Source organism: Pan paniscus, chromosome 17 (genome assembly GCF_029289425.2).
Source record: "Pan paniscus chromosome 17, NHGRI_mPanPan1-v2.0_pri, whole genome shotgun sequence".
NCBI classification, from domain to species: Eukaryota; Metazoa; Chordata; class Mammalia; order Primates; family Hominidae; genus Pan; species Pan paniscus.
The window spans coordinates 93,913,480-93,933,137 of NC_073266.2; the positions used below are offsets into that span (position 1 = coordinate 93,913,480).

Below are 19,658 nucleotides of genomic sequence, written 5' to 3' on the forward strand. Positions count from 1 at the left end.
ACGCTCAGTGTGTACTGAGTCACGCATGTACACAGGTCACGCCTGGATGGCAAGGTGCATCACAGGCACAGGCACACAGCTACTTTCAGGCACTCTGGCCTTGCCAGTCGTGTTCATAATGCAGAGAAACAAGGCACAAAGCCGCAAGACACCACGCTGGACACGAAACTTTTCTTACGGAATAACACAAAAATAATGTTCTTCAAGGAGGTTAACCATAATTTGTTCTCAAGCAAACTCCCATCCAAAACCATCTTGGAAAAACTGAGTTTCTAGTGTCTGCAGTCACCGCCAGTCTGTCCCAACTTCCTCCTCCCCAATACAACCAACAACCAGCTGTGTGCACCTAGACCCTGCACCACCCGGCTGGGAGGACCTCTGTGCGGCTACTGCCCACAGACGGCCCCGAAGGGTCAGGTTCCAAGTCAAAGCATATAGGATTATTTACACATCTAGTGAAAAAAACAAAAAGAAGGTCATGCTTCAGTGATGAGCATCATGGTGCACCTCTCCCAGCTACCGCATCGAAACCCAGACATCCAATTCAACATGAGACCTACTTGTTTGGGGGCGTCTGCGGAGGTGGTGTGAACTTCAGAACCCCGAGGCCCATCGGACTCAAACACCACTGTGGGAACAAGGGGTGTGTTAACAGATGAGCGTGTGAGCTTCAGGACGTGCACATTAAATGAGTCCATTACAGATTAAGTACTTCCACAAAAAAAGACACCAGCGCCTAGCCTGTGGCTGGAAAATACCAATTTACCGTAACACTTACAGTAAGAGACTGTGATAATGGCTGCCTGGGGCCACTGCCCTTTTTAATTCAGACCTCGCTGCTGAAGAAAGCAATCACTGACAACATTAATTATCGGTGTGTGTGTAAGGGACCCTCTTCTTGCATTACTTACCACTCGGCCTGTGTCATCTTGCATCAGACCAGCTTCTGTGTGCATCCTTCACACTCCTGATAGAGAACCCCGTCTCCCTGTCTCTCTAATGCCCCTGCGCCGTCCTGACAGTTTCCAGCCTGATCAGGTGCAAGCTCTCTACGTAAGGGCTGAGGGATTTTGCAGTACATCCTGCGTGGTCCAAAGGGGCCCGGGTGTATCCCACGGAGTCCAGTCAGTGCCAGTGAGGACACAAAACCAAGCCTACGCTGTGCTAAAAGGGTGCTTTGATTAAATGTGTGCTGGTGGCAATGCCATTCATTAGCATATTCATTTCTGAGGAGTCAGTTACTCTCTAATTAAAACGGAACATTTGCAAACAGGCTTATCTCAAATTAAACCACATGGCACACGGACACCAAAAAAACCCATTTCAGGTGTGGAGTGGGGGCGGCCTGTATACGATCCCGGAGGCAGATGGCAGGCCCCCCGCCGCCTGGTAGGGGCTGAAATCTCAGTATCTCCCTCGCTGCGGATGGTCAAGCCACTGACAGAAGAGACCCCTCTTCCTCTGCTCCCCTTGGGGATAGCTGGGCGGGAGGGCGATACCTGAGTGTGCCCGCATGTGGGCCCTGAGGTGGCCGGGCTGGTGGAAGCTCTTTCCGCACTCGATGCAGACGAACTCTCCTGGCCGGGCCTGCGTCCGGAGTGTCCCTGCGGTGGCGAGGTGGTGGCGGTGGCAGGGCCGTGGTGGGGTTGGCGTGGAGGTGAGGAGGCAGGAGAGCGAGGGGGAAGCGAGAGGAAAACATCATTAGTCTGTCTAATGTGTCACCATGTGAGGCTCCCTTCAGGCCCTGGTGACAACTGTCAGCCTTCATCTCGGCTCTGCTGACAGGCCAGGCACTCTCAGGACTGCAAGGATGCATAAATTACAACGAATTAAAAGCCACTCCCCGGGACAGGAGGCGCCCACCAGGCAGCACGTCGGGCTGTGCAGCTCCGAGCATCTGCAGGCTGGGCACAGCCATCACCCGGCTCTGTCAAGCAGCACATCCGGCAAATCAGAGTGACACCGGCGTGACAGAGATGAGGCTCATGGAAAATAGGAAGTGAGCGGGACCAGAGCCCACCGTGACCCGGCCGCGATCCTGGGAGACCCACGCAGAGTGAGTGCGGCCACAGGGTGGCCCCGCCTCTGGCCCTCTCTCCTGCCTGCCTGGGCAGCTCTGAGGCCCCGGCCCCCAGAAGGGAGGGGACACGTACAACCACCAGGCAGCAGGCCTCCAAGGTGGGTGCACCTGCTGGCCATCGGCAAAGGGGGGAAGTCCCCAAGTCCCACCTTTTCCCCAAAGATCATGCCACATCCCTGCACTCAAAGGCCGGGCTTTGTGTTTCCTTCTGATCCAAAAAGCCACACGACTTTGATTAGAAAGGGATGCAGAGAGTGTTTATTTGTCTGCACACCTTTTCTCTCTGAAGAAAAGGCTTGATTTCCATGTGCTGGCAGCTCCAAAGAAATTTCTCTGGCTGGGAGAGTCACTGTTATGCGCAATAGTAACTCAACTCAGTAGGAAAAAAAAAAAAAAACAGAAATAATAACTATAAAAAGTTACACCTGTTGCAGTAATTTTTTAAAACACTGCTTTATGCAGCTGAGTTTTTATGTATCTAAAGGCTGACACCTGAGTGTGAACAGCAAATGAAGAGAATGACAAAAGGCACCTTAGTCACATTGGTTGAAAACAAACCTTCAATATTGTTTCTCTTACCCTAATTCAGAGTAGCTCAATAGGTAAAAACATAAAATCATGTTTACACTATAGATCATGTTTATGGAAATAAGAAATGCATGAACTGTAAGGCACATCTTGTCAAATTTCTTATGACAGATCATTAACATGAATCAGAGAAATTCAACAACTTAGCCACCGACTACTCAATATTCCCATTGCCTTACATATACAAAAGGAATAAGAAGAAACATTTCAACCAACACTCAAGTTAACAGGGTCCAGGTGCGGTGGCTCACGCCTGTAATCCCAGCACTTTGAGAGGCCAAAGAGGGAGGATCACTTGAGCCCAGGAGTTCAAGACCAGCCTGGGCAACAGAGTGAGAGACCTCATCTCTACTAAAAATGTAAAAGCTATCCAGGCGAGTGGTGCATGCCTATGCTTCTAGCTACTCAGGAGGCTAAGGTGGGAGGATCACTTGAGCTCAGAAGGTCAAGGCTGCAGTGAGTTGAGATCACACCACTGCACTCCAGCCTAGGTGACAGAGTGAGATTCTGTCTTGAATGAAAGAAAGAAAAGAAAGAGGAAAAAGAAAAAGAACAGAAGAGAGAAGAAGCAAAGAGAAGAGAAGAAGAAAAGAGGAGAGGGGAGGGGAGAGGAGGGAAGAGGAGGGGAGGGGAGGGGAAAGGAGGGGAGACAGGAGAGGAGAAAAGGGAGGGAGGGAAAGAGAAGGGGAGAAAGAAAAGAAGGAAGGAAAGAAAAGGAAGGAAAGGAAAGAAAGAAAAGAGATTTTTAAGCTATTTTGTTCCCCCATTCATTTGCATTAGAAACACCACCCAGTGGAGCTCCTAGGAAATGAATTTCTGAATACTCTGGTTGTCTGGATTTTCCCAGGTACAATCTAGCTGCTTCCACAGGTGGAATCTGACCGCGCCTACACACAATACTGACTAATGATGACGACGTGCAATGTCATCTGTGTCTAACATTCACAACTTTCAAAAACTAAGTCATTATTCTTTTTTCAAGTAATTATTGTAGCTATTTCCTATCCAAATGAGCAGGGAAAACATGGATAGCCCTCCCACTCATCCGTGCTTATTTCCTTGAATTAAGGGTGCATGAGCACGCGTGCACACACACTCACGCAGGCATACACGCTCACAAGTGCACGCACACATATGAGTTTCCCACACATCTCACCATATCACTTTCTCTTTACTTTTTAAAGACAGGGCACTTGCCCTTATGGCCAATAATATTATGCCCAAGCTACAACATTCCGAGTGAATCACAAAGGTTATAAACTTCATTTGAACCGAAGACCACCTGGTAAGCACGCAGCTCAAATGTTCTCACCTAGAAATTCAAGTTGTGTTTGGAAAGTGGACTTAACGGTCAAAGAAAAAGGCCTGGCCAACTTCAGAGAGGGACACCCAGCCCTGCTACGTTGCGTGTCATTATGTGGTGCTGTGCTATCCATAGAGAAAGAGGAGATGAAAAAGACTCTACAAAGAGAGATCAAACTGCAAGAAAGCACAAAGCTTTCATCACCACAATATGAAGGCCTCCTTGGTATAAATGACTTTTTTTAGGTCCCAATAAGAAATACCATCTATTTTATCTGGAATTATTTTATTAGCTTCAAATTTTATTCTAAGATTCATAGTATCAGATTATCTAGGCTGGCCATAAGGTCTGAAAACACAGAGCATGTATTATTTTATTACTGTTGTAGCAATAAGTCATTTATGTTCTATTCCTGTATGTTTATACACTTGGCAGTCACACTGTACAATGATTACAGAAAATGTAGTGGGTTTTTCTTCTTAAATGGTCAGGGAGTCCCTAAAGGAGGTAGGCAATAGTTCTTTCCTTCCTGTTTGGGTAGAGTTTTTAGACTCTTCATATCTACAGAAACATCACCCAAACACATGTGGGGGGCGGGGAAGTCTTTGAGACTTCCGTTTCCTAACTTCAGAATAAAACCTGTCTTAGAAGCATCCTCCAATAGCAACATTCTCTGTATAAATGGAACATGTCCACTGCAAAATCACAGAATCACACTTCTAGCACCCACAACTATTGCATGTACACGTGAGATGACTTCCTATTCTCTGAGACCATTCTCCTCTATATATTTCTACCTCCCCAAACTACAAAATGATGCTACAGCAATAGGGGTAATCAATGACCACTCACAGGGAAGTTGTGATCTTTACAGCTGCAGACGACACCCACCTAGCAGACACGTAACAAACACATGGGGTGAGAAGAGAAGACCAGAAAGCACAGATACACTTGTATAATAAGACACGTCAAAAAGATCAATTTGACCAAGGAAGGAATGAAACAAGATTCTAGACTCATGACTCAAAAATCAACTACAGGTACACCACAAAAAAGAAACAGCTGAACAGAAACAAGTGGAAGAAAAAAGCCCTAAGAAAGTGTAGTTACTCCAGTATTCAGCAACACTCAAAAAAGGAAATCCAGGCTGCACAGATTTCCTGGGCTGCGGTAACAGAAATCGAGTTTCTGTAACAGGAAACATGAGTGTTCTGTTCACCTTTCCAATAGTCTGACCACACCAAGGCTGCTGGGTTTCCTTCTGGCTACAACACTTTAAGGGCGTCAAAAACAAACATTCAAGTAAGGAGAAAGGAAATGCGGAAGGTCCCAGAGACCAAATAGAGGATGGATGTGAAGGTCCTGGACACCAGGTAGAGAGTGCACAGGGAAGGCCCCGGAGACCAGGTAAAAGGATGGACACAGAAGGCCCCAGAGACCAGGTAGAGAGTGGACGTGAAGGCCCCAGAGACCAGGTAGACAATGGATGGGGAAGGTCCCAGAGACCAGGCAGAGGATGGATGGGTAGGTCCCGGAGACCAGGTAGAGGATGGACAGGGAAAGCCCTGGATACCAGGTAGAGGATGGACGCAGAAGGTCCTGGAGATCAGGTAGAGGATGGACACAGAAGGTCCCGGAGACCAGGGAGAGGATGGACCCAGAAGGTCCTGGGGACCAGGTCTCTTGTCCTGGGAGACCTGGGAAGGCCCAAGATGGGAAGGCCCAAGAGACCAGGTAGAGGATGGATGGGAAGGCCCTGAAGACCAGGTAGAGGATGTATGGGTAGGCCCCGAAGACCAGGTAGAAGATGGACACAGAAGGTCCCAGAGACCAGGTAGAGGATGGACACAGAAGGTCCTGGGGACCAGGTAGAGGATGGATGGGAAGGCCCAAGAGACCAGGTAGAGGATGGATGGGAAGGCCCAAGAGACCAAGTAGAGGATGGATGGGAAGGCCCAAGAGACCAGGTAGAGGATGGATAGGAAGGCCCCGAAGACCAGGTAGAAGATGGACACGGAAGGTCCCGGAGACCAGGTAGAGGATAGATGGGTAGGCCCAAGAGACCAGGTAGAGGATGGATGCAGAACAGGGATGCTGGGTCCAGGAAAGGCAAGAGGGAAATGTCTGAAGCCTTAAAGAACTATGACATAGAAGAGTTCTCAACTTGTTCTGACAGCTTCAACACAGAGACCTGTAGGCAAGGGAAGTTCACCAAAGCTAGGGGCCCAGGAGGTGCCGAGCCCCCTCACTGGAGGCGTCCCATTTGGAGATGCTCGGCACTTCTCAGGTGCACTGACCGAGTATCTAAACAGGCTGACCTCAGGTACTCTATACCCGGGAAGCCAGGATCCTAATAATGCACCTACTAACAGGTGTATTTTAAGACCAAAAAGGTGAGAGCACTTCCCTGAAGAAACCCAATTTAGAGTACACTTAGAAACCCTAAATTTGCTGACTCACACTATGTCTCAATGTGTACCTTAGAAGAATAAATAACCCAAGATGAGTGCATGTACTTTGTGACTAGTATTTTTCACACATGAAAGATAAATATTTAACCTCTTTCAAAAAAAAAAAAGGCCTTAGAACCATTTATTTTTTAAAATGTCTGTAAGAAAAGGGAAAATACTTGAGACTATTTTGGACTTCAAATTCTATCATCTAAAATTTCAAAACCTGACCTTAAAACTCACTTCTACTTTCTTAGAAACAGCAACTACGCCACCCACAGGGCAGCTCAAAAGCCTTTAAAAACTGGGGACGCCACTTTCCAGGTGTGAGCTGGCAGGTTTAGAACCTAGGGTGCACGCAGGCTGGAGGGCATGATTAATTAAATTATGAGTCCGCTGGATCAAGTGGGCGTCAAACCCCCCTTGCTCTGCTGGGAGGCGGCCACCGGGGGAAGGACACGGCGGGCCAGGTGCAGCTGGGAACACCCAGCATCCACAACAGCGCAGCCCTCACCACTCAGCCTTCTCTGCTTTGTCTTCCAAGAAAACCCACATCTCCAGAAGTGAGGCTGGCATCACATCAAAAGGCCACCAACAAACTTGTTTTCCACTTAGCAGCAAATAATCTACGTGACTGGGAAACCCTGCTGAGGCTGAGGGAACTCGCTCACTGTAACTGAACGTGGAGAAAGTCAAACCATCAATCCACATGGCACTGCGCCGCGCCTCCCACCCACGACAGCCTCCTCAGGTTACACCGTCCACCCAGAGCACATGGGCGGGGAGAAGAGATGAGGATCTAAGACCATGCCTCAGGGACTCAGTGGACCATGCCCACTCCTGAGTCACACCTCAAGCCAACGTGAATGACGAGACCCTCGGGTGTCCAGGCCGACAGCCTCATCCTAAAAAGTTCACAAGCGCTCAGCGGGCTCTTCAAAGCAGGAATGTAACAAGGTTGGCTGGAGTAAGGCCTTTGCCAGCAAATCTGTAAGAGGGGCAGCAGGCCTGTGATGTCTCCTACTGGAAAACACCTTGGGTGGGCATCCCTCATGCCAAGACAGCCCTGCCAGGCCATGGATCTAGGCAGGCTCTGAAACCCCGGCCTAAGCCAGGAGCTCAGCAGGTGACCCCAGCACCCACTGGGACACTGTCCCACGGTGGATTCGGGGAGGCTGTCTGCTGATATCTCCCAGACCCAGAACCATGCCCCTGACAGTCCTGCCAGCTGCCTAGAGTTTGCAGCCCTGGATCTCAGATGTTCTAATGGTAACCACTTTAAGAAACCGCAGGCTTACAAGATTTTTTTTTTTTTTTTGAGATGGAGTCTCACTCAGTCACCCAGGCTGGAGTGCAGTGGCACGATCTCTACTCACTGCAACCTCCGACTCCTGGGTTCAAGCAATTCTCCTGCCTCAGCCTCCCGAGTAGCTGGGATTACAGGTGCACACCACCATGCCTGGCTAATTTTTGTGCTTTTAGCAGAGATGGTGTCTCTCACTATATTGACCAGGCTGGTCTTGAACTCCTGACGTCGTGATCCGCCCACCTCGGCCTCCCAAAGTGCATGGATTACAGGCGTTGAGCCACCATGCCCAGCCACGACAAACAATTCTATTGAAGAACGGTTAGGACTTCCCAGGCAATGAACTGAGAGACTCTGTTTTGTTTTGATTTTTAACAGAACTTAGGTTTGTGTTCTGGACGTTAAGTGAGAGTGACCTTCAATTATGTTCCAGAACGGGGCACCGCATGCAGTGCGCGTGCCGGAGGAGCAGGAGGAAAGCCAGCAACTGCTTCTCAGTGTTACTATCAAATAGCAATACTAAGGCAGAGGGAGAAGCGAAGATAACCTTTTCCAAGTATTTTTTTCAGGAATTTTTGCACAAATCCCATTCTCCAGACTTTATATGGTACATCGATCCTCTGCAAAGCTTTGCTTACTAATACCAGAGGACTAATTAGGTGTTTTTTTAATTACAGATGAATAAAAATAAAACAATACATTAAATGAATATTCTTGTCTTTTGAGAGACAGGACAATGAACATCTACGGATTCTGTTTAAAATGACAAACAAGTGCAATCACGTCTGCCTGCTCCTGCGGAATGTCGGAGTGGAGGAAATGTCCTCTCAGCAGGAGGGAAGCCGTGCAGGGCTTGCAACCCCCTCCCAGGGCCAACATGCAGAGGGCCACCAACCCCAGGCAGGCATTCCCCAGCAGGGCAGAACGTGGAGCCTGGGAGAGCTGTTCCCATCTGCTGTGCTCCTGGGCCAGGGCAAGGGAGCGGCTCTCAGCTCAGCAGTGGGATGGGGCCGGCTGGCTCTGTCCTCAGGGACATGGACAGGCAGGTGCGCAGCAGCCCTGGCCTTCCGGGGGTGGTTCTGGGGGTCACATGTGGCCTGGGGAAGAGAGGGCCCGCACATCTTACCTCTGTGCTCCAGCCCAGGGCCGCTGACACCCCATCCCTGGTAGAGGGTCGCAAAGTCCTTTGGAATGTACGTCTTAAAGATGTTGAGGATGTCTAAGCGCTTCTCATGCCCCTCGGCCACCGGCTCCTGTTTGATGGAGTGTAGGACGGGGGGCGCCCCAGCCACGCCGGGCTGGGCCTGCAAGGCCGCGTCGCCCCTGGACCCCGCAGCACAGGTGGCCAGAGTCCTCAGCTCCTGGGCTGCCTTCGAGGGGGGCTCGCGGGGAGGTAGAGGAGGAGCGCCCCCTTCGCCCTTTGCAGGAGGTGGACCCTGAGGCTGAGCACTGAATTTGGCTTTCAGGGAGTCCGGGGCACTGTGCTTATTTGTGGGGGCAAAGCCAGCCCCCGCTGGGGGGACCCCAAACTTCTCCACAGGCTTGCTGTTCGCCGAGGGCTGCGCGCCAGCCCGGGTGATGACGGTGGGCGTAGGGGTGGCGCTCCTGCTGAAGCCCCCGCCACCCGGGGCAGGCACCGGTTTGGAGCTAGCCTCCTGCCTGGGCTTGGCCAGGGGCCCCTGTGTGGCCGCGCCATGTGGCTCCTGGCCGTGACAAGGTTTGGTCTGTCGACACCCGTCAGGGCCGGGCGCCCACAGAGCGCAGGGACCTCCGGAATGGCTCTCCTTATTCTTAGGCATGCTAGCGGCTTTTGTGACCACTCCCAGGGGCGAAGAGCCACTTTTGGACCCCGGCATCCCCCCTGGCACCTGAGTGCGGGTGAACCGAGCAAGGAGCAAAGGCTGGCATTCTTTGCCACCGAGGGCAGGTGGGGGGCCCGTGCGTCCGCTCCGGGAAAGGAAAACCAAATTGCTTCTGATGCTTTTGTAACCATTGGGCTGAATCCATGGGGGAGCCACGGAGTTGCAGCTGACGCGGTGCCAGATGCGTTTGTGCATCCACAGGACCTCGGGGTAGTAGGTCTTGTGGCTGCAGTAAGGACACGGGTGAACGACTAAAGCCGCCTGCAGGGAGGAGGCCGTCTCCTTATTGCTGGGGTCATCCCGCGTCGACCTCGCACTTAAATCTAGCGGCATGAGGTCTGGGGCCAGCGCCCGCTTCCCTCCCCCAGAGTGTTCCTTGTTGTGCAAATCGGACAGCTTTTCTGCAGGGTGACCCGTCTGGCCCTCCGCTCCCGTACTGGAAGGGAACTCCACACCATCACCAGGGACGGGCACCTCCTGCTTGGGTTGAAATGCTGGCATCTTTAAGTCCATAGAAAATCTGTGCTGCTCTTGCCTTCTAGAAGTCTCTCTGCTACTGTTTTCAAGTATGGACACAGAAGCTGCGATCCCTGCCTTGGACTCGCCGGTGTCTCTTTCCGAGGCGTTATCTCCCAGCTTGTGACTCTGGTCTCCATTGGAGAGCTCGGTCGAAGTCACCTCTTCGGAAAAGCAGCAGCGGCGCGGCTGTCCCCCTAGAGGAGGCAAAATATGAAACGGGAAGTTACCATTTCTCATCAGAACACAGCAAGACACACGGTGCGTACAGCTACAGCATGTTCCAAGCCATCTGTCTTCAGCAGGAGAAGCCACCCTTGAGTCTGGGTGGCTCTTAGAAAACCCATGAGGAGCCACCCAGACAAGAACAAAAGGGGGTGAGTCAGGCAGGACTTCTTTTCTCAATTTAAATGACCTGAAAGATCACAGGGAAAAAATACAATAGCAGTGGCGTATCCAGTTACATGTAACGACGCCGTCCCTAGTTAACAGAGGGTGACTGGTATATTAAAACTCGGGAAAAAAATTAATTATTCACAGCAGTATAAGGTTTGTATGACTTTCGAGGAACTCTACATTTAGGGCTCTTGTGGAATCTTCACAATCATTCATTGCAGGGTAAGAAAACCAGAGAAGTTGGGTGGAGCCCACAGTCACAGAAGCAGGCTTGGGCAACAGCTTACTCTGTCCAAAGGACCCCGGTGTCTGCCTCCGAAACCACTGGGCTACCGACCACCTCCCGCCTCAGCCATAGGGCTCCCTCCCTACGCATCTCTCCTGTGAGGTCAATTCTCAAGCCCAAAACCCTGATGCCCCAAGGTCCCCCAGAGGCCGGTGAGCAAAGGCAGCCATGCTATCCACCTCCATGCCGCCACCTGCCGGCTGCCCAGGAGAACTGAACCCGGGGTTCCGCCCCTCAAGCTCTGCGCCCCTGATGGTCGGACCTTGACAGAGAGCGTGTCTGAGCCACAGTCTGGGATGAAGTCTGCGGTGGGGAGGGATGGTGTGGTCAGAACCCTCCCACTTTACCCAAGGAACGCGTGAGACAGGGAGAAACACAGCCGAGGTGTGGGCTGGGCTCGGAGGTTTTAAGGCTTTTCCAAAGTCAGAAGAGACTGTACTGCAAGTGGACACAACACGGATTAACAAAAATTCGGTTTTATGTTTTGCATTTACGGCCTTGGGTTTATGTAAATCTAGACATCGAAACAGGGCAGGAGTACAGATGTTTCCGGATATCTTAAAACTCTCTGAACTACAAAACACAGGATTCTTCACCACCCAGCCGCCATCTGCAGTCCCTTACAGCCATGTCTCAGTATGATAAGGCCCCAAGTTCTTGGTTTTCAAATAAGATTTTCAGAGATTTTTAACATTCAGTAAAATGGAGGGATCTGCTAACTCAGCATGTTCCTTTAAAATGTTTTAAGTGTATATTTGGAGATAACACTTAGGAATCCCAACAAACTGGTAACAAATCCATTCCAAGGGGTTCTTCATCAGGGTGAGACAGCGCCTGTCACTGAAGGCACTTGCCCAGATCTGAGGGACACGGTAACAAATGCTGGTTTTCAATCAGCGGGCAGTTAGTGCGCAATTCATACGCCGTGTTAAAGGACTTGTCCATGTAAAAAAACGCCAGCAGTTAAGGGCTGATCAGCAGAACTGGTGCGGAGATGAGACAAAGGAAGAAAAAACTATCCAACTCCTACCGGCTCCTAAAGGCTAATATTTAAATAAAGTCAAGGCTGGACACAGTGGCTTATGCCTGCAATCCCAGCACTATGGGGGGCTGAGGCGGGTGGGTCACCTGAGGTCAGGAGTTCAAGACCAGCCTGGCCAACGTGGTGAAATCCCGTCTCTGCTAAAAATGCAAAAATTAGCCAGGCGTGGTGGTACGCGCCTGAAGTCCCAGCTACTCTGGAGGCTGAGGCAGGAGAATCGCTTGAACCCAGGAGGTGGAGGTTGCAGTGAGCTGACATCACGCCACTGCACTCCAGCCTGGGCAACAGAGCAAGACTCCATCTTAAAAAATAACAGTAATAATGATAATAAAATAAATTTTAAAATAAAAAATAAATCAATGAAGTCAGGTATGTGAGTCTGTTGTATGCACACAGTGGTATGAGAAAGGAGACTGGGCAGTGCTAGGATGCACCACGGATAAAAACATGGAATTAGGTATTCGAAAGAGGAAACGTTAGCCTTTGTTTAAGTCAGACTGGTGCTCAGTACGTTCGACTCATTTCTAAATATTCGAAAAAGGCAACATCCGGCAGGGAGAGATCTAGTTTTCCCTGCAGTAAAGGAATACAGATTTCTGAACACACATGTCCAAGACTACTAGTGGAGTCTGTCAGTGTAAACAATGCGGCTGTGTCATCGGCCCCTGTACATCTGTGGGGTTTTCAAAGCACGACTGTCGAGACTTCCAAAATGTTCCCCAAAAGGATCATAAAACATCACCTAGAACTTCCAGTACCTCTGACCAAGACACTGAGTAATAAACTAAAAGTGAATAATCTAGCCAGGCACAGTGGCTCAGACCCATAATCCCAGCACTTTGGGAGGCCGAGGCGGGCAGATCACTTGGGGCCAGGAGTTCGAGACCAGCCTGGCCAACATGGCAAAATGCTGTCTCTACTAAAAACACAAAAATTAGCTGGGCATGGTGGCCAGCACCTGTAATACCAGCACTTTGGGAAGCCGAGGAGAGCGGATCATTTGGGATCAGGAGTTTGAGGACAGCCTGGCCAACATGGCAAAACCTCGTCTCTACTAAAAATACAAAAATTAGCCAAGCGTGGTGGCATGCACCTCTAATCCCGAGGCTGAGGCAGGAGATTCCCTTGAACCCTGGAGGGGGAGGCTGCAGTGAGCCGAGATGGCGCCACTGCACTCCAGCCTGGGCAACACAGCAAGACTCTGTCTCAAAAAAAAAAAAAAAAGCGAATGGTCTAGCCCAAGTTATCGAAGTCACCGGTCGAGAGTGAACGGCAAAATGCCTCTGGAACACACAGACCCTGCACAGAGTCCCAAGCCACCCCAGGAGGGCGGGAGAGAAGCATGACCACGAGTGGAGGGGCAGGGGGCAGGAAACTGAAGCTATTCGCAGAAGCAGCTGATGATCAGAAAGACTGAACAGCTTTCCAAGGACCTACTTCCTTTCCAAGGAAGAAAACACGTGGCTAACTGGAGAGGCGCAGGATCCTCAGCAACAAGGAACCAAGCACCTTCTCAGCCAGGGACCCAGAACCCTCCTTCCCCACCAGGCACCTTCTCAGCCAGGGACCCAGGACCCTCTTCCCCACACCAGGCACCTTCTCAGCCAGGGACCCAGGACCCTCTTCCCCACCAGGCACCTTCTCAGCCAGGGACCCAGGACCCTCTTCCCCACCAGGCACCTTCTCAGCCAGGGACCCAGGACCCTCTTCCCCACCAGGCACCTTCTCAGCCAAGGACCCAGGACCCTCTTCCCCACCAGGCACCTTCTCAGCCAGGGACCCAGGACCCTCTTCCCCACCAGGCACCTTCTCAGCCAGGGACCCAGGACCCTCTTCCCCGGACCCTCTTCTGACCGAGGTTTCTTCATTACAGGATCAGGGCCACTGAAACAGCAAAAGCCTCTAGTGAGCTCCTGATCAGGCCTCAGGCCTTGGTGTGCAGAGAGGCGCAGGCCCAAGCGCTCCCCGCATTCATCATCAGTAAGCCACAGAACAGACGGCTTCGCCCCTCGTCCCCGGCTCCTGGACCCAGTGCTGTTGGTTGACAAGGGCCCTCCAGGGGCCTCCAATCACGGGAATAAACTACTGCCAAGTCCAGTGGGCCTGGCAAAGTGCTGCCACGTGACACAGCCAAGGTTTCCTTACTGCCAAGGTTTCGTTACAGCCAGGTCAAAACAAAACTAAGACGAGGGGCCTCCCAGGCGGCCCAAGGGGACCACGACACCCATCCGCTGTTCTCAGGTTCCTGAGTGCCATTCTGACTTTTTCATTTATCCCTTTTCTACACTCCCCATTCTCGTGTGCACTCCATCTACTGCACACGCGAGGTGAACCTCCCAGAGAAATTAAACGCCACCACTGGCAATCAGACCTCCTCAGGACACCCCCTACAGGTGGCAGCAGGCACAGGACACACCCGTGCCCTCTCCACGGCCCCCACGCCCCCACCAGGGCCCACACGCCTTCCTCCACAGCCCCCACCCCTCCCTCCACCACCCCCACCCCTCCCTCCACGGCTCTCACGTCCCCTCCACGGCTCCGACACCCCCACCACGGCCCGCACACCTTTCTCCTTAGCCCCCACCACTCCCTCCACGGTTCTCACGCCCCCTCCATGGCTCCCACCCCTCCCTCCACGGCTCTCACGTCCCCTCCACGGCTCCGACACCCCCACCACGGCCCGCACACCTTTCTCCTTAGCCCCCACCACTCCCTCCACGGTTCTCACGCCCCCTCCATGGCTCCCACCCCTCCCTCCACGGTTCTCACGCCCCCTCCACGCCCCCCACGCCCCCACCACGACCCGCACACCTTTCTCCATGGCTCCCACACCCCCTCCACAGTTCTCACGCCCCCTCCACGAACCCCATGCCCCCTCCGTGGTTCCACACATCCCCTCCATGGCCCCCAAACTCCCTCTCCACAGCTCCCACCCCCTACCCCCCCTACAATTGGGACCTGGCGTAGGTGGCTTTTGATGTTTCGGTGGCCCTGATCCTGAAACGGAAGAACTCGGCTAGAGAAGTGTCCGGGGAGGGGGCTCCAGCTCCCTGGTTGAGGAAATGCCTGGTTCCGTGGCTCCCATGCCACACAGGGAGAAGGTCTGCAGGAAAAAGCACTTCTGCTCCTCAGTCCCCACCAGTCTGACAGCCCCTGGGTGGCAGTGCTCACCGGGCACTTTATTAGAATTGAAGGAAAGAGAACGGTGCTGATTTGAGCACGGCGTGGCCCTGCATAGATGGCTGCCTCTAACCCTGACCGCAGTGCCGAGGGCACACACCAGAGAGGCAAGGCTGGCTCAGAAAGGCCTGGCAGCGGCCCTGTGCAGAGGGAGCAGGATCTCCAACACTCACCCCATGCTCTCCGGGTGCACGGAAGCACGTGCCAGGAGGAGGCAGCCGGGTCTGAGCAGCCCTAGAGAAGGCGCATGTCGCTCCCAACCCCACGAGTGTGCACACGCGTGCCACAGACGGTGACTATGGCTGCTCTGTCCTCGGCTCAAACACACCAGGGGCTCCCGGGTTCCTTTCTAAGCAGGACCTTCCTAGATGTGTCTTGGAAACACAAACATGGATTAGGTCTTGGGTGACTCCACTGCGTCCCAAGCTGGCCCTGGCCTGGCTGGTGCCGCACACCGCGGACAAGCATGTTTCACACGGGGCGCAGGGAGTGGCAGACTTGCACTGTCTGAAGTCTCTGAGGCAACATCTTCAACACACACAACCGCCCTCAAAAGCACAGAAATGCGGTGAGGGCACTTTGTATAAAGTTACCCCCCTTTCACTTAAAATATTTTTTATTACTGTAGTAAAATATACATAACAAAAAAGTCTGCAGCCACGCTGAGGCGCTCCCCTTCCGCGCTTATGGCTGCTCTGGGGCTGCCTGTTCATCTTGTTTTCGGTTTTCCATGGGTGTTTAAAGCACTTCATTCTCAGTGCACATTTGTGCCTCTTTTCTTCTTTGAAAAATAAACAGGACCCCAGAAGCGCCCTGCTGGCTGTCACTCCAGGAGGGGCAATGGGCAGCAAGCATGGGTCTGCGCCCAGCTCTGGTGATGCTGAAGAACCAGGCCCTGCACCTAGGGTGCCGCTGCACCAGCCCCCCGGGAGCTGTACCCCCATGGGAGCGGTTGCCTCACTCCTCCTCCCAGGCAGCCCACCTGCAGGGGGTAGCGCCGGCCCCGGTGCCAGGACCCTCGTGGCCCCCTGTGCACTGAGAGCTCATCCTGCGGCCAGTTTCCTGAGCTGCTATTCCTACAAAGCGGCCCTTCCAAAAACCAACTTCCTCCTGAAACGCATCCCCGTGCTCTCTCTGCAAGACACTTTTCTTGCCTAACCTCTTAAGTGTTTAAAATAAAGATTTTTCTCATTTCTGCCCCTCTATATTGGGCTTCGTAAAAGCCATTATTTCTTTCCACCCATAACGGATACAGTTTAGTTAATTCCGTGAACAGGAAGGGGTGTCTGCCCACCTGGCCTCTCTGGGTTTCTAAGGGAAGGTTGGGGGCCCTTGCTTGGGGATCGGGGGGCTGTGGTGTTTTGCTGGGCTGGGCTTTGTTGAACACACAGGGTGGCTGCAGGCAGGTCCCCACTCTGCACAGTTGCTGGACCCGTCTGCAGTCAAGTTCACGGCACAGCCTGAGCTCAACACCGGGGGCTCCCCCGCATATTAACAGGGAGTGAGAAGTGAATGAACAGGTAATTGCAAGCATCACATTCGTCAGTGACATCTCTGATTCAACTTTAGCCTGACAAGGAAGAGGGGATGGGAGGTGAGGGAGGAGGGAGGAAATGGCACTACTTTTATAAAGGTTAAGAAAAGGTGAAAGTTCCACAATATTAAGATTATACAGGGAAGAAAGCTTGATGCTTTTTTTAGAAGACGAATTCAGTTAAGCGACCATAATTCTAAGGAGCGTTGGGAATAAAACTTCTCACCTCCCAACCTACAAACGGCATCAGAACCACCAGAAAGAGGCCCTTTAATGAACAACTGCATGTACAGAGACTTGTATGAGGACTTTTATCTGGTTCTACATTTTTCAACCTTATCACAATGATTTCCTTTCTAATGGATGAGAGCTGGACTTTTCAAGATTTTCCAGTTCTATGACTGCCAATTTTACCCACACATGTCATTTTCATTATGCAGCCAAACATCTTAAATATTTTATTCTATAATTTCGGCAACCATCATGATGGTTCCCACAGGATGTGGTATAATTTCGGCAACCACATCCTTCCCACAGGAAAAAACCTGCCAAGGGCAGGGGGAACCCGTTACCACCCCAAATTCTCACTGGACTGATCTCTCGGCGCTGGCTGATCGGACACCTGCTGCCCTGAGACCAGAACCCATCGCTGGAGTCCCGGCCACCTGGGCAGGACCATGCCCCGCCCCTCTGAAGGCTCCGTCATCCACGTGGACTCTGCTCCTGGGACACAGCCACCGTGGGACGAGCCCGCAGCCCCTCTCATTTCAGCCACATCAGCTCAGGTCAGACACGTGCACAAAATTCACACTTCTTCCAGGCACCCCACCACGATCATAGAACAGGAAGAATCTTTGAAGAGACGTGGCATGTCCGTGCACCACACCCAGGCCGGTTTAGTAACCCATGGAAGATTCTTACATGCCTTACACCCGCTTTGCTTTTCCAATACATTGTACGTTTGCAGGAGTGAAGGCACTGAACAGCAAGGGAGGCAGCCTGCAGGTACACCAGCACAGGCCCGCACACGCTCTGCCACTGATCTGCTGCAGACGCAGATGAGATCAATTCTGTGTGTCATGGTAGGTTTATAAAATACAAATTGTTTTAATATATTTTATCCCAGATTTGCCAAGAAAAAAGAAAAAAAAAAAGTCACTCAGTCACACAAAAGCACACCAACTATATAACGTGATTTTCTTTTTTCAGAGGATTACTAAGCTGGTAATGTAGGAGACCGAAGCATGCCTGGACTTGGTCTCTCCCTGACAGTCTTGGGGACAGGAAGGAGAACACGGCTGGCTTTAGTGCACAGAGGTCAGCTGGGAGCAGGCCCAATGCCTCTGCCCAGGAGTGGCCATTCCTGAATCTGACATGGACAGGAGACAGGGAAATACTGGATAGAACAGGGCAGTTCCCTGGCAAAGGCCCCACCCTCGAGCTTGGAAACCTGTGGCCCTAAATGGGAACAGGTATTCCTGTTTTCAAACTCAAGTGTTGCTTTTGGCCCGCCATGCCTCCCTATCCTGTACCCGTAGAAACCCCAAACCCCAGGCTCCAAGAGCAGAAGAGCAGAAGACTGGCAGAGGGGCAGAACGGCACGGCAGAGAAGAAAAGAGAAGGAGCATCTGAACATCGAGAGGAGTATGGCTGCGGACGGTCAGAGAGGAGGTCGGCCGTGGGACAGCTGAACTCCAGGGGAAGATCATCTTCCCACTCCATCCCCTTTCCAGCTCGCCATGCATCCCCCTGAGAACCACCTCCACCACTCAATGAAATCCCTGCAATTACCATCCTTCAAAGCCTGTATGACCCGATTCTTCCTGGACACCAGACAAGGACCCAGGTACCAAGATGGCAGGGTGTAAAAGGCTGTCACCCTGACTCCCCACTGAGCTGGTTGAACACTTAGCCATCCACAGATAGCAACTGCTAAAACAGCATTAACTGTCTAGACACTACCATGGGGCCGATGCCCAAAAGCACTCACCCAGCTCCTGCACCTGCCAATCTGCTTGCTACCCCTCCTGTAAGGAGTTTGAGTGCAAATAAGCCACGCCCCTGTTGCAAGTCCCGCGAGGGGTCAGGGAACTCTCCTGTTTCAGATCCACAAGGAGGAAGGTCTCAGAGGTTGCTGCAGTGCCCGACCTCCCATGAGCCATCATGTACATTGATGACCCAGATGGAGAAAGGGAACCGGACAAGCTTACTGGAGCAGGGCTGACACTCAGAAATGAGGGAGACCAAAGCAGCACAGAGACTCAGAAGTTTTCGATGAGATGCAACAAAGGCTTGAAACTAACAAGATGAAATCCTGTAAGGAAAAACAAAGTGCAAGAAGAGAAAGTTCTGGCCACGGAAAAGACCCCAAGCTCCTAGGAGACCACGGGCTCAGTGTGAGTTACTCAGCTCAGGGTTGAGATCAAACAGAAGCATCCTCAGCAACAGCCGGGGAAGGAAGGCCCAGGACGGGGCTGGCCAAGGGTCCTCTCTTCACACTGGGCGGCAGGAGCCCAGCCTGGGCTCTGAACCATACATGGAAGAGCAGCAAATGAACAAGAGTGAGCGAGTCCAGAACAGGCCCGGGGGAGGCTTCTGGGAACCAAGTAATACGAGAATGACTGCAAGAATGTGGACGGTTCCACCCAAAACAGGCGGCTGGTGGGTTGGGCTGCCGCAAACCCCGATGTTACTCGGTGAGCACTGAATGGATGCAGGAAAATCAGTTCATCCAGGACAGCCTTGCAGGTGGCATCTGAGAATCATCTGTCAAGGTCACGAGCCACAGCTGGCAAGAACTGGTCAAGGCCAGAACCTGGCCTAAGGTCCAGGCTTCTAAGGGAGTGGCCTGCACATTCTCCAAAAAAAAAAAAATCTCTGGGTGATTCTAACTGCAGCCAAGATTGAGGAGGGCTGGGTAAGATAGGACAAATAAACAGAAATCAATGAGAATGAGATTTCAGGGGAGGCCAAGGGAGAAGCGTTCAGCTGAGAAACAGCTGCCTTATAAACAGCACATCCCTCACCAACGAAAGGGGCAGGCAGAAAGCAGGAGGCAGCTCTCGGGAATTCTGCGGGGACAGACCTTCCATCCGCACGCACATGGAGGCATGAT

At 52.0% G+C, this 19,658-nt stretch overlaps 1 protein-coding gene across 24 annotated transcripts in view; it reads right to left on the reverse strand.

The window, feature by feature from the left end:
• ZNF516 (zinc finger protein 516) overlaps positions 1 to 19,658 on the reverse strand; it is a 142,256-nt gene that overhangs the window by 11,746 nt on the left and 110,852 nt on the right. For 9 of the 24 annotated variants that reach the window (XM_034944083.3, XM_063597375.1, XM_063597374.1 and 6 more), the window contains one exon: positions 8,085 to 10,302. In XM_034944083.3, coding sequence (XP_034799974.3) covers positions 8,555 to 10,302 — 1,748 coding nt within the window. In that variant the 3' untranslated portion in view covers positions 8,085 to 8,554. Of the gene's footprint in view, positions 1 to 560; positions 629 to 1,499; positions 1,605 to 8,084; positions 10,303 to 19,658 lie in introns of those variants that run through there. The other 15 variants (XR_010110181.1, XM_034944075.3, XM_034944079.3 and 12 more) reach the window with 3 other exon arrangements.